General features: G+C 33.3%; 2 protein-coding genes across 2 annotated transcripts; both read left to right on the top strand.

Annotated features, from left to right (window-relative positions):
- Positions 1-279: 279 nt before the first annotated feature.
- On the top strand, positions 280-2312 carry LOC137821386 (putative 6-phosphogluconolactonase 4, chloroplastic). Its single transcript, XM_068625951.2, has 3 exons — positions 280-558; positions 662-797; positions 1689-2312. Exons 1-3 carry the CDS (start codon positions 389-391, stop codon positions 2151-2153), a joined length of 771 nt encoding a protein of 256 aa, XP_068482052.1. The 5' UTR covers positions 280-388; the 3' UTR covers positions 2154-2312.
- A 7950-nt stretch (positions 2313-10262) lies between these two features.
- On the top strand, positions 10263-15053 carry LOC137823114 (rab GTPase-activating protein 22). The gene is made up of 6 exons (XM_090295047.1): positions 10263-10564; positions 10731-10883; positions 12199-12334; positions 12530-12579; positions 12956-13009; positions 13119-15053. Exons 1-6 carry the CDS (start codon positions 10404-10406, stop codon positions 14368-14370), a joined length of 1806 nt encoding a protein of 601 aa, XP_090151173.1. The 5' UTR covers positions 10263-10403; the 3' UTR covers positions 14371-15053.
- The last annotated feature ends 242 nt before the right edge of the window (positions 15054-15295 follow it).

Genomic DNA, 15295 nt, shown 5'->3' with positions numbered 1-15295 from the left:
AGAAGTATAATGTGATTGTATAAAAAATTTAGATTATCATTATATCATTATAAAAAAAACATTTCAAACTGTTTCTATCAGCATTGGACAAAGAGAGGAAGTGGGAGTGTGTTCCATTTGGTGCGCGTTTATAAGAAGACACACCCACACCACAAATGTGTGGTCTGTGGTAAGCCTTTACGATAAAAGTTTCTTTCAAACATACACTTAACAAATACTTTTAAAAAATAAAATGAAAATTAATAAAATATTAATTTATTGGATTGTGAAGTGTATGTTTTCACTAATTAACCCATTCAACACCTATCAAACACTATGTGATTCGCATTCTCTTCCTTCCTCGTTCCACCCTGAACGCGCATCTTCTTCTCTGTCCCACTCACATTTCATGGCGTCCATGCCAGAGACCAAGAAGTTTGCCATTGAGATCTTTGAAGGTGAGGATCTTCTTGCTGACTCTCTTGCCAAGTACGTTGCAGATCTCTCCAATAAGTTTACTTCGGAAAGGGGGGCTTTCACCGTTTGCTTGTCTGGTGGCTCTATGATCGAGTATCTCCGGTGATATTTTTTTTCATATAAAAATGTTCTCACTTTGAACGCAAGCGTGTTTAGATGGAATTGAATTGGATTAATGTGAATGTGTTTTGTGTTGGGATCTCAGGAAACTACCGGAACCGCCTTATGTTGATTCTATTGAATGGTCCAAATGGCAAGTGTTTTGGCTTGATGAGAGGGTCGTGCCTAAGACTCATGTAGATAGTAACTACAAGCTTGCTTTAGATGGCCTTCTCTCCAAGGTATATTTACTTGTCTTCTGTATGTTGGAAAATGGTTTGTTTAGGTTGAATGTGCACGGGTTGTTTATGTTGAACATGTTCTCGCATTGTTGAGAATGTTTTATGTTCGTTAGGTGTTAGTTTATGTTTATGTTGAGAAAAAAAATTACATAAGGAGATTAGTTCACTGTTATGCATCTCCTTAAGTTTAATTCAAACCTTTGTTAAAATAGTTCATGTGTGAGGATAAGAACCCCATTTTAGAATCACACCCAACATGAAATATGGACATGTTTTCTCTTTAGGGAAGTAATAGTTTAAACTAATCAATTAATCATTTAGTCTTTGCATGTGCCACCATATAGGTTAGACAAAAAAAGAAAACAACTTAAGTTTTAGTCCTTATATTATTACACAATGGTCTCTTTCATTATATTTCTTAAGATTTAGTCTCCATAAGTCTAAAAATATATTTTTTTGAACAAAGATTGATTTCTAAATAAGGGTAACCTATGACCAAACAATTCCTTTAAACTAATTCATATCAAACTTGAATGTTTAAAAATATAATAGGAAACTAAAAATATATATGAAGTCGTGAAAGTACACAGATGAATATAAGGCTACAAGCATTTCATGGAGAGATTACTTAACTGTAGATGATCAGGTGGATGAATCTCCTTCGTTGGATATTGCATATTAGGGTGGTATTTTGACGTGTTTATTCTTATGTAATGAAGGGAAAGAAAAAAATTGTCTTCAATTTCAAGTTATGAGCTGTAATTTTTCTGTGCAATCTTCTTTAAGATGACTGCGTGACCAGATTATGTTGTTTGGCTTCCTTGTCTTCCATCAACATAAGTTTTTTGTCAATCTAACCTGTTGGTACTTCCATCTTGGTTCTCGTGGCAGGTATCGATTCCTCCGAACAATGTGTATGCAATCAATGATACCCTTTCAGCTGAGGGAGCAGCCGATGATTATGAGACACGTCTCAGAGAATTGGTCAGTAAAGGTGTCATTACTTTATCACCGACCAGTGGATTTCCAAAATTTGATCTCATACTGCTGGGCATGGGCCCTGATGGCCACATAGCCTCTTTGTTCCCAGGGCATCCTCTTGTGCACGAGAATAAAAGATGGGTTACCTTCATCAAGGACTCCCCCAAACCACCGCCAGAGAGAATAACTCTCACGTTTCCAGTGATTAATTCATGTGCTTACGCAGCGCTTGTAGTGACTGGCAAGGATGAAGCAGATTCAGTTCACTCTGTGTTAGGAAAATCTGAGAATCCTGTTAAGCTTCCTGTTGCACTGGTTTCCCCTGAAGGGGAGTTGAAATGGTTCTTAGACAAAGACTCTGCATCAAAGTTGTAGATGCAGCAGCTAAGCCAGTTGATCTATATGTTGTGCTTTTTACCTTTGCAATGTTGAGTTTGTGTACTGAATTTTCTCTTCCAAGTGACAGTTAGCATTGGACAGGGTCCTTAGTCATTTGTGACAATAAAGGGAATATTAAGTTATGTTGCTTCAAAATATCACATTTCTTCTCCACAAATTTTCAATCAATAATGTGCACCAACCCCACCTCTAAACGGACGGGTTCATTCGATTTAAATGCCACTTTTATGTCCTTATTGTTGAAATGAATTAAATAATCACTTCACGTTAATGGTCTTTACTATTGTCCTTTCCCACAATCAGTGTCATCATGTGTTGACCCCTATACGGTTCTTGGTACTTCCACATGGAGCTTTTTTGCTAGCTTGCGTTTTGTATTTTGTAAATGTGAGACTCTAACACCATTATGAGGACGCGGCTTGCTGCAACAGGCGTGAGGATATATGAATTATGGAAAAGAATTACTGGGCTGAAGAAATTTCATGTTGAGAACCAAATTTCCCTGATGAGAAAACATCAAATAAAATAAGACAGGCTAGAAGTCAACAGACAACAAACCTCGGTTCTTCCCTACCCCGTGAGCAAATACACCAACCATCACTCTAGAGAGTAACCCCCTTTGGGCCATTGAATCAGATTCTTTGCATTATTTTAGGTTTTTTTCATTTTTTTATTTTTAGTCCTTAGTTCTAGTCCGAACCATGAGAAGGTGCCAAGCTACCACTACTTTTGCAAACATTAGATAGACCGTGGTAAAAGGTACACTTGGTGTTGCCCCCCACTCAAACCCATCAACACCTCATTAGATTGCTTCATTGCTTAGTTAAGTGACCCAACCGAGAGATCGGATAATTCATCAAATATGATCATCCGGTGAATCTACTCTATTTAGTTTGAATTTCAAATTTTTATTTGGATAAGTGGATCTATCCAATCACATAATATCTTTGCTTTTTTATATTTTTATAAATTTCAAGAGTTTATGACGTTCGTTTTCATGTTTTAGTTCAATCCATTTAATTTATTTGATTCTTTTTAGTGATATACTCAGTTCAAATTTATAATTAGTGTTTTTAATTTCTGTTATTTTTCATTATTTATTATTTTGGTTTTATACTGTGAGCGATTTACTCATGACAAATATTGTACTGGTTGGGACCAGACAATCTTATAAATATCCGATATCGGATATCGACTGACCAACTTGTGTGAAATGCATCAAAGTGAAAAAGGAATACAGATAAAGTAAGTAATACCATTTTTTATAATTATACACATTAATTATGACTCATCAATAATAAAATTTATCATAAGATGAAACCCAAACAAATAAAAAAAAAAAAAAGTGTGACCAAAAATAAGAATGAATTGTCCAACCTGTATCAAATATATCTTAACCCCTTACAAGTATAATAAATACTAAATAGTCTTGATTTTACCATTGAAGTGGATGTTTTAACCATGGACTCATTTATTGATACTTGATTTTTTAATTTTCATCGTGAACGTCAGAAGAAAACCTTGGATACACACACTTTGTTAGACTGAACAGTTACTCCAAGAATATTCTACTCAAACTTGTGACTTGTAAGAGGAATAAAGGTTCATTTGATTTAAAGTTAGGTAAATTTGATTTTGATACAAGTAATTAAAAATCTTCTTGCGTTATAATTAATCTGAATTAGGAGTTTGATATTAAAATGCGTGTCACGATGGGGGAACTTAACTATGCTTATTTGCCTTAGCACATACTATAAGCAAGAAACGTCCTCAAACCACATGGGCAACGCAAACAATTCACGCTTTACCTCGCCTGACACTTTAAAATTTTTCACACAACGTTTTATGTTTCTTTTGTGGTTTCATATGGCATTGGTTTTCGTACAATGTGAAGTATACTTGGGTTTCTAATCCGGCATCCATTTTCTCAAAGACAACATTTTTTTATTGCAATTTGCAATCAAATTGAATGATTAGTCCAAGAAAATAGTGTTATGGTTCGTGTAGTAGTTTTAGTTCATCTTTTCCCTCCCACCTCCACACACTTTTTTGCATTAAATGTCACTTTAGGGCATGCTTGGTAAAAGACTCTGAATATAGCACATTCTGTTAATTGGAGTACCATGCATTCCAGCTTTATCCATGTGCCACACAATTTGACCGTCTACAGTTCTATTAATTTCACATCAGGCCAAATGGGTCAGGCTCAAAAGTAAGAGGGAATGAAAGAGAAGAAAAATGAAGTAAAATTGTACTCACAAGGTTGTGAAATGAATTCCATTTAAATCCAATAATGAGGCTAAGGTGAAAACCTAGTCTTTATTTTAGCTTTTGTTTCTGTGAAATGGCTAGCTGGTTCAGGGTAGAATCAATACCCTTTTACCTTGCCAAGTTGCCACTACAGAGAAGTCACAGTGAAGGAGGGGACTTGCTTCAAACCCAAAACAAACACTTGATGATTAGCAGTTTTGACTGCAATCACTTCACATAATTAAGGCCATACTTTGTGATAACGGAGAGTGCAATGTTGTAATTAGGGGGCAATACTTAGGACACACCTTTGGCATGTTGGTGTTGTCATTATCCCACAGAAGACAAAGCTCTCTTCGGATTGGACTCACTGTTTATTTTATGGAATCTCTTTCATCATTGTGGTAGATGATGAAAAGGACCTATATAGCACAAATATTCAAAAGGTAAAGCATATGGGTCTTAGAAGATTGTTCCTTTCTTTCTTCCTTCCCTTTTTTTCTTCTCATTTTTTAAGAAAGTTGTGTGGCAACCTTGCACGTCAATAACCCCAATTAATAGACACTGTTGGGTGCTGCTAAGGCAGAAAAGTAGTGATATATTAGCCAAATATTTGTGTGGTAAAAAGGCAATATGTGGTATTTTCAAAGCTGTTTATTCATGATGACAATGTTGGACTGTTGTGACCAAACAAAGCAGCAATGGAATTGCAAATAGTGCGTGTGAGAAATTATGGAAGGAAACACATATAATTTTGGTAGACTTTTTATATAGGCCATTGTCGGATCTCAAAGTGGCAATTGATGGCAAAACAATAAACTTGGAAACCGATGGAGCCCACAACAATACCAAGTATCATATCATCTCAAGTACCACACTCTTTGAGGCTCCAAGAAAAGAAAAGAAAAAGCACACTCAAAAATCTCGAGATTGTCAAAATGGATTTCGCTTACTTTTTTCTAAACATTTATATTCCAACAAATGCTTTTTATCCCATTTTATTAATAGTCTTTTAGTAATTTGATTAATTCATTCAAAATTATTTAATTCATGTAGATTAGGTCAAACATACCCTTACTTTGTCAACTTTTACTTAGTCTATTTTCAATATTAATTATTTTTAATAATATATGTGTATATTAGTATTATTGAAAAAACAACTTAAAAATTAAAAGGGAAATTATTTAAAAAGGAAAAACTAAAAACACTGCTGTTTTGAAATGCAATAAGTAAAAAGTCTTGGAAGAAACAGTTTATAACACTCTGTACTTCATTAAAATTACCAACTCTTAAATTAAATATAAATATTTTTGAATTTTTTTTTATAATATTCATGCTATTATTGTATAGTATTTATTAATTTTATTAACGGTTAATTATTTTCACTCATCATCACTTTACTATTTTTTTTTAATATTATTAGTTTTCTACTGGAACGCCGGTCATGTTAATATACTTTTGAAAATTAATGAATATTTGCAGAGGTTTAGTCTCTGGTGTGCAATGCGCGTATAGCAGTTGAATCCAACAAATTTCAATTGGAAATAATGACATGAAAAAACATTATCAGGTTTATATAACAATAATTACTTCTGGTTTCTGAAAGAATTTGTGTTTAATCTCTGACATTTTAAAGTAAATATCAGAATTTTCTTTAAGAAATAAGTTAATAACTATACCTAAATATAATTACTTTATTTATTTTTCATTTTTCTTTTTCATGCTTTAAAATAAGAAATCACTGCGCCTGATTTTGTTGACTGATATTTCTACAATTTTCTCCCATATACATAATTCAACGTCAGTTGTTAGTTACTTAGTTGACAATTATGCTTGTCCTTTTCTCAAATTTTTATTTATTTAAAAATTACAAAATTCTACCAAACAAGTTTTGGCCTGCTTCCAAATTATCATGATATTAATACTAATACAATATGGATACAGACAAAAAATATATATAATCTTTAAAATATTAAAGAGATGACATAAATCAAAATATTATATATTATGAATTATATAAATTGATAATAAAAATTTATAATTATCAATGATATTAATACTGATGCGATATGGATACAGACACAAAAATATATATAATATCTAAAATATTAAAGAGACGACACAGATCAAAATATTATATATTATGAATTATATAAATTGACAATAAAGATTTATTTACATTAATATGTTTCAGTTTTTTATTTTAACACAAAAATATTTTTTAGAATTAGTTTAAAATGATTTGTTTCTTATTTTTATAATTATATTAAAAAGTTATATAATAAATTTAAGTTTTTATAAAATTAATGTATTTATCTTTTTTAAAATTGTGTTAGACCTATATTAAAATTATCATAAATTAAATAATATTTTTTTTGAATTGAACCCTTAATCGATAAATGTCATACAAGTATTGTACGAGTGTCGTATCCGTGTATTTAACATGAACACACCATTTAAAAGGAGTGTCCGAACTTCAATAACACTCCACCTAGATTCATCTTTGTAAATTAAGTAATTCACTTTAGAAAATTTGATTTTTTTAAGTAAATTAATAATTGATTATCAAATATTAATTTCTGGATTGAAAATTTTCAGCACTTTATAATGGGATTGTGTTACGCTCAAGTCGGTGGAGTTATGCACACAAATTCAACCTGCTTTTGACCGGATATTAGATGTCAGGATCAGATTACTAATTTGTAATTACTATAAACATGTTGTCTTAATCAATGCTTCCACCAAACTAAAATCATATTTTGAAAGATTAAATATAGATTTATAATTATCAGTTCAAAATTTTATCATTAAATTTTAAAATTATCTATGTCACATACTATATTAATTCCTTTTTAGGTTTACTATAACGGCTGATTGCAATCTATCCCTCATAAACATCCTAATTATAACATTCGCACTATAGTTTTACCATTTTTTGCTTTCCTATTCACGATATTTAATAACGTCTTAACAGATATTTTTAGTCAATAATCATATATTTAAATTCTATGTATGAAAGTACATTAAATATTTATAAAAAACAATTTTTAGAATAGTTTTTCCACTTTAACAAAATAACCTTCGTGAAATATAATTATGTATAAACAAGTCTCTTTTATTTATAAAAATTATTTCCTATTTGGGAAGAAATTCAGATAATGAATGATGAAACTTGCCATGTTGCAAAGAAGGTACACAAACTGCACTGGTAATAACAATGTGAGTTGTGTCTTTTTTCTTTACAGTAATACTTTTATAACAGTGGAGACTGTGAAAAAAAAGGATTAATACATTTATGAAAATAAAGTAAATAAGTTAATTTTAATTTATATGAAAATTTTAATCCATTGTACTACTTCCTTTTTTTCTTTTATTATATAAATATGTTATTTTTTAATTTCTTTATTCAAACTTAATGTAAGACTAGAAGTTATTAAAAAAAGTACACTTTACTTTTGAAATGGCTTGAAGCGAGACGGATTTTTTTTTTTAATATTTAGAGTATTGGCTTTTGTTTTTAAATGCCTTCCTAAGGGATAATATTGTCTTTAAATTATCTATAGTGTTGACTTTAAACTATGAAAATTATTAGACTATAGAAACAAATCTCCTAATCAAGATTTAAGGGATCAATTATCTTTTGAAGTTAATTTTCTGATTCATTCAAATTAAAGAGAATGATGATTTGTTTTTAAAATTATCTTTTCATTTTCATACAACCAAAAAATTAGGATTAAGGAGAATTTAAATACATATTCATATCTTGACCTTTTAAAGTATCTTTTATCAATAAAATGGTGATGAATAATATCATAAATATCCTACTAATATTATCTAAATGGACTTGAGTCAGAACATTTATGCCATATATGAGAATTGAAAAATAGTTTCAAATATAAACCCTCGTTCCCTTTAAACCTTAATTAGGGGCTTGTTTTGGTATTTTCAATAATCCAAAATTACTTAAGAGTCAAGGACAATGACAATTTAAATATATTTTTCTCCTTTAATCCTTCATACACCTATTAAGGACAAAACAATGATTGAGTTCCAAAATTTAAAGTGGACAACAACTCATTTACGATGATTGATCTTAGTTATGTATTTTAATAGGTTTGAGATTGAAACATTGACGTTATATCTGGAAATGTATAAGTGAATTCAAAGATGAACCTCCATTTCCTTTTAGACCTCGGATGTGAGGTTTATTTTTGTACGCACAATAGTTTTACTTCGTTTATGAGTCAAGACCAACGACACTTTAAACATGTTTTCCTCTTTAAATTCAAAAGACGACTGTTGGGTATGAAGTCATGACCAATTGGGTTGGGCTGACTAAACACAATGTTTAGTAAGTGAACTTAATCATTGTGTTCCTTTATAATTTTTATTAAAAGATATCATTGTACTTGTAATTGATGTGCAGTATAGAATGAAAATATAATAGTTACCGGTGTGGATGTAGGCTGCAGTTGGCGACTGAACCACCTTAAATCCTGTGTTGTTTATTTTCTTGCATTGATTCTTGATTATGTCTATTGTTTTCGCGGACCTTTTTTCCATCAACAACTTATCAAAAACAAAGTTATGATAAATCTTAAAGTTTCAAAATAAATAATACTTCAAATGTGACTGATAGTAATAATATTATCTCAAATATATAAAGTGACTTTGCTTCAAAATATTTTATTGATTTTAACTATCTTATCAAAACAAAATATTAGAACATTAATATTGTTTACCAAGATGGAAAGCTGAACTTAAAAAGTTCATTAAATCACAAACGCCATATGAGTGATCCATTTAATAACATAGTTTTTTTTATGCATATTTGAAAATCAAACCTATAAAGCACGATAAAATTAAAATTTTCCTATTATATTTAATTGAATTCATATAACTGTTATGATTTTCCATAAACGAATTTCATATTTGAATTATTGTTACGAGTTTAGTAAAATAAAATTTAATTAAGATGACTGTTCACTAATTTCTTCAAAGTCAATAATTTACAATACAAATATCAACTGCCAATTATGTAAAATCCTGTTGTATAAACAAATATTTAACATCACATGCCATGGTAATATTTTAAGCAGAGTTGTTTATAGTGTGGGATTTTTAAAAACCAAGAACATGTGTGACTCGAGACAGAAACTTGAATTACCATGATTAATCTCAATTTGATTATTGTCATGCGATTCACACAAAAAAAAATACAATTTTTCTTCTTGCACCTAATTAATATGAGAGCAAATGAAGTATTTTTTCAATGATACTTATTTTATCTATAAAAATTAAATTCATTATATTATTTAAGAAATAAAAAATGAGTCTCATTGGGTTTAATTTTGTGACAGACTACTAATTTTAATTGAACAGCATAAAGGAAAAAGAGATAACAACTTTTGGAAAAGGCCAAAGAAATTACCTATATTACGGAAGTATAGGTCTGCAACATTTAATAGCTTTACTGGAAATAAAGCTATTGACCCATGATTAGATTAGATTAGATTAGAAGGCAATTTATTAATAAACGGAGGAAAGGATAATCTTGTTGGCATAATTTTTCATTTTATTAATTAGTAATTAAATTAGTTAATTGAAACTTGGGAGCTTTAACAAAGGAGCAGATTGAGAGATTAGTTAGTTAGTTCGAAAGTTTGAATGATGTGATAATATAAGGAGAGAGAGAGAGAGAGAGAAACGGCAGCGTTTTGACATTTGCACCCTTCTCCTCCCACAAAAGCATATTAGTTTAGATTCTGCTTCGTTTTCTTTCCCTACTCTACCAGTCTTCATTTCTTTCTTTCCTTCAAATTTTCTATTTATTTCCATTTTAGTCCTTTCTCTCTCCCTTGATACTCACTTTGCCTCTCTACTCTCTTCTCTTCTTTCTCTCAAACTAGTTTCGGTTCTCAAACGATTTCAGAAACGATCAATCGAGGAAAGGGTATTCTTGTACTTTCACTATCCATGGTCACATCCACTCACTTCAGCACCACCAGCGATACTCACTTCGTCACCGGCACCGCCGGGTTGCTTTCAATGTCCGCGGCGGCGGTAACTCCGGCGGTGCTCTTCACAGCCCTCGCCGGCCTTGCTCTCGTCGCCGCCGTATTCTGCGCTGTTAGTAGGTGAAAACCTAGGACCTCTCGAATGAACCAATTAGAGAGCGTCGTCGCAATCGCACAAAAACCTAGCCAGAGGATACTGTTTTCGATTCCGATTTAGTTACACTGTTAGGAAAAACTAAACACGAAAAAGTGTACATAGAAGGATTTTATAGATGAATCCCCTTAGACGAAGTCTCAATTCGCAACCGTCGTCCTCGAATTCTTCTCCTTCGTCGTCGTCGTCACAATCGTCGTCGTCCTCCTCGTCGTGGATCCATTTGCGATCGGTTCTATTCGTTGTCACTTCTTCCTCTCCTGCTTCCTGTTCGTCTTCTGATCGGTAAGTTTCTCTTCTTCATTCTCCTGTTCTCTGCTCATTTTTTAAACTGTTTTTATTCAGCGCTGAGATTTCTATTACTTTTGTGTTTATTTCGTGCCAGATCTCCACCTCTGCGCATCCCAGTTGTGCTATCAGTGTCCGCTTAGGTTGATCAACTTGTGTTTGTTGCGTTTCTGTTTTTGGGTTTCTTTGCTCTGCAGCATTTCGGTCTTATTGTGTGTTTCGCTTGTTGAATCGTTGATTTTGTTTGAATTGCAAACAATGCTTTCCATAATTAAACAAGGAAATCCTGATTTGTTTCTGAAAGGGTTGTAGGGTTGAGGAGGACAAGGTAGTGGGAAGGAGACAGATCTCTCTTTTGGTTTTGCTGGAGTTTTTTTTTGTCTGTTTAGTAGATTTCTTTATTTCTAAGTTTTCTTCTTCTTCCCTCAAACTGTTTATCCTCCTATTCCTTTTCTCGTGACAAATCAATAGTGGGTGAAAAACCGTAACTAAATGGTGATCTTGATCGGAAGATTTGTGCTAGTGTATGTTACGGATGTGTTAATTTGAGACTGAAAAAGTATATTTCATGACATGACAAATTAAATCTAAGAAGGTTTACAGTTTTTAAGTTTTAATCTAGATATATGTATATGAGGGATGTTGATTTGATCAAGTCGTCAGGTACAACTTTTATTCGTCCCGGGCACTCCTCATTTTTTTTTTAATTGCATGCCCATATTTTCGTACTTCATCAGTACTAAAGTTAAAAATTTTAACAGAAAATGGTGATGCTGCAATCTCTTTTGGATTTTGGAATCAACTGTTTTAATTTTCCAAGGCTGTGTTTTGTAAATTTAGCAGTACACAGCGACAAATATGTGATATTTTTCAAGTCAATGCTGAACTTTACATTGCACAGGAACTCCATTGTTTAAGTACACTGGGATTTCTTCAACTTGATATATAGTTCATTTTCAAGTGTAAATTATTGCTGCATATTATAAAATTAATTTCAAAATTGATGGCTTTTAATGCTGAATGCATTTAATTTTTTTTTGCGTCATGTATCATGCACATATTTTTGTGATTTTAAAATACTAAAACTTGTATACGCCTGCTCAATTCTTGGGGAAAGAAGTAAGCCACAGTTGACTTGGAAAAATTAGCTATTATACTGCAGTGCTGTGATTTGCTGTTAATCTGGAAGAGTATATTTTTGTGTACCTTTTCACTCCCTGAATTTCTTACTTGATGACTTCCTATATTTCTCTAATCTAAAATTCAAATACAAGTAATAGTAATGAGATTATCCTTGTGGCTTAATTTTCAGAGGTCGTCTTAAATCACCGTGGTCGCGTAGGAAAAGGAAACAAGTACTTTTACCTCAGCAATGGAAAAGCTTGTTTACCCAAGATGGGAGAATTCGGGATGGTGGAATTAAGTTCCTGAAAAGAGTTCGCAGTGGAGTGAGTTTACTGATCTGATTGTTTAGATTTTAAATTTTTCTGGTTTGGCTGTTTCTCCTTGAACTTGATTACGTATAAATATCCTGAAAAGAGTTCACAGTGGAGTGAGTTTACCGATCTGATTGTTTAGATTTTAAATTTTTCTGGTTTGTCTGTTTCTCCTTGAACTTGATTACGTATAAATATCTGATGCAGGGTGTTGATCCTACTATTAGAGCTGAAGTTTGGCCATTCCTACTCGGAGTGTAAGCATGCTATCTTTTATGCTTCATTTCTAAATAATGCTTACTGTTTATTTTTCTTACATATTTGGGATCTAGGAAATTTGGATTATGTCCTGCCATCAGATACAAAATGGACATGCTGTTAGACAATGTGATTTGAAATATCTTGCTCCTGGTTAAATCTTTAGTACTGTGTTGCATCTTGGTTACGAAGAACCTTAATTATCTCTTATTTGAGGTAGCACAAACTTTATTCTTCGCTTCATCCTACACCTGAAAGGATATTGATGGGCTTCTTTATTTATGTCATTTTGAACTTTTTTTTCCCATACTTTTCCATGTGTATTAATTTATATGAACTTTTCTATGTTTACTAATTACATGTCCATTTATACAGCTATGACTTGGACAGTACCAAAGAAGAAAGAGATGCTATAAGAACTCAAAATAGGTAAAGTATATATGATGGATCCATCATGTTTTTGCAGTATTCAAAACTTTATGTTGTGTGCCCTTCCCTCGTCTGTTTTTTCAGTTTAATTCTAAATCTCTAAATGCAGAAAGGAGTATGAGAAATTTCGCAGACAGTGCCGGCAGCTGCTAAAGCACAATAATGGTGGGAGCTTCAAGTTAAATGAAATAGGTGAAATCAGTTATGAAGGGGATGGTGGAAGTCTTATTCAAGATTACGGTTCTCCTAGTTCTGAAGATGCAACAAGTGCCAGAGAGTCTCTTTCCAGTGAGGAACACAGTCCAGATGCTGAATATTCAGATGATCCATCTAGTGCCCTGTTGGAAGGAGATGATGCTCCAAACGTTAGCAATGCTGATACCTCTGTACTGGATACTGATTCCACTGATTCAGACTCCTCAGAAGGTCCTGAGATAATTCAGACATTTCCTTCTGATGATGGTCAGGAAGACAACAATTCCAAGACACCTAAGGAAAATTCTTCTCCCTCTCTAATGAAAGTTCCGTCGAAACTATGGACTAATGAAGATTTTGCCACATGGCAACGGATCATCCGACTTGATGCAGTACGTGCCAATGGGGAATGGATGCCATACTCCCCTTCTCAAGCTGTTGTACCAGACTGTAGGGCACATCGTTCTGCTGAGGCTGTTGGATTGAAGGATTATGGTCACCTAGATGCCAGCAGAATCTTTCATGCTGCTCGACTGGTTGCAATTCTTGAAGCATATGCTTTGTACGACCCTGAAATTGGCTACTGCCAGGGTATGAGTGATTTGCTATCACCTATAGTTAGTGTTATACCAGAAGATCACGAGGCTTTCTGGTGTTTTGTTGGATTCATGAGAAAGGCTAGGCAAAATTTCAGGCTTGATGAGGTGGGTATTAGGAGGCAACTTGATATAGTTGCAAAAATTATCAAGTTCAAGGATGGCCACCTGTTTAGGCATTTGCAGAAGCTGCAGGCCGAGGATTGCTTTTTTGTGTATAGGATGGTGGTGGTATTGTTTAGAAGGGAGTTGACATTTGAGCAGACTCTTTGCCTTTGGGAAGTAATGTGGGCAGATCAAGCAGCAATCCGAGCAGGCATTGGGAAATCTGCATGGAGCAGAATTAGGCAGCGAGCTCCACCAACAGACGATTTATTGCTTTACGCAATAGCAGCTTCAGTTCTACAAAGGAGAAAGTTGATTATTGAGAAGTATAGCAGCATGGACGAGATCATTAAGGAATGCAATGGCATGGCTGGACACCTCGATGTTTGGAAGCTGCTAGATGACGCCCATAACTTGGTTGTGACCCTTCATGACAAAATGAAAATAGAGGCATCATTACGATGACGGCAGGTGATACTGAAACAAACCGAACCAGTTATGATGTTGCCAAAAGATCTTTACTTTCAAGCTGCCAGATTTCTCCACTCATCTAAAAGTACTGCAAATTTTGAGTTATTACAACCGAATGAAGTCTGTTGCATGATGAAACTTGCCATGCTTAATTACGAGGTTCTGGTTTGGACAATGTTGGCTAATGTGGGGATTGAAGTTGGCTAGATTTAGATGGCATCTCGGCTCGGCATGCTGAAACTTGCCACTGCTTATTTACGAGCTCTGGTTTCCACAATGTTTGCCTTAATGTGGGCATTGAATTTGGCTAGATTTAGAGGGCATTTCTTTTATCTCACTTCTTTTTCACGCTGGCTCCATCCGTTTCTTTTCTTTTTCAATTCTGATTTGGGACACATCTGGGAGCACCTTTGCTAAAAGCAGGAGTAGTTGGTGCCTGTAACCCGATTGAAGAGGCTGAGATATTATCTACAATTATTAATGTTGGCCTTTTTGACTGAACATGAACTCATGAGCCCCCCCTTTTGACTCTTTTAGCCGCTGACCAGTTGCGTATGATCTGAGTTTGAGGTGTCTTTGATGGAATTGGGTAATATTTAGGGGTGCTGGTTAAGCCCTGTATGCTTAATGGCGTGTAAATTCAGCTTTTACTCAACAGGTCTAACACTTCCATTTAATAGTCAGGTCCATCCATCTCTTTGCTCTCTCTTGCAATCTTACTTTCTTCAAATTAAAATGTATGTTAAACGCACTAAAACTAAATAATGCATAAAATTATATGCTAATAATCGTAAGAAAATACAATAATTGAACAAATGAGCATACTTTAGTATTACTTAGATTTAGTTCCATACTTCATTTTGTATAATTTATTTATTGCCGGGGAAGATTTGACGGTCAGTATAGTCTATTCTATCCA

The sequence above is a fragment of the Phaseolus vulgaris genome, chromosome 9 (assembly GCF_051622355.1).
Source record: "Phaseolus vulgaris cultivar YP4 chromosome 9, ASM5162235v1, whole genome shotgun sequence".
In the NCBI taxonomy this organism is placed as follows: domain Eukaryota; kingdom Viridiplantae; phylum Streptophyta; class Magnoliopsida; order Fabales; family Fabaceae; genus Phaseolus; species Phaseolus vulgaris.
The sequence above is the reverse complement of the archived record's forward strand: the minus strand, read 5'-3'. Positions and strand labels throughout refer to the sequence as shown.

Bases quoted from the DNA above. Each gene is read 5' to 3' on its own strand.
- LOC137821386 (XM_068625951.2), top strand. From the start codon at position 389: ATGGCGTCCATGCCAGAGACCAAGAAGTTTGCCATTGAGATCTTTGAA. The intron at 559-661 runs GTGATATTTTTT...TTGGGATCTCAG, and splicing joins TCTATGATCGAGTATCTCCG to GAAACTACCGGAACCGCCTT. The intron at 798-1,688 runs GTATATTTACTT...TTCTCGTGGCAG, and splicing joins TAGATGGCCTTCTCTCCAAG to GTATCGATTCCTCCGAACAA.
- LOC137823114 (XM_090295047.1), top strand. From the start codon at position 10,404: ATGGTCACATCCACTCACTTCAGCACCACCAGCGATACTCACTTCGTC. The intron at 12,335-12,529 runs GTGAGTTTACTG...TATCTGATGCAG, and splicing joins TGAAAAGAGTTCGCAGTGGA to GGTGTTGATCCTACTATTAG. The intron at 12,580-12,955 runs GTAAGCATGCTA...CCATTTATACAG, and splicing joins TGGCCATTCCTACTCGGAGT to CTATGACTTGGACAGTACCA.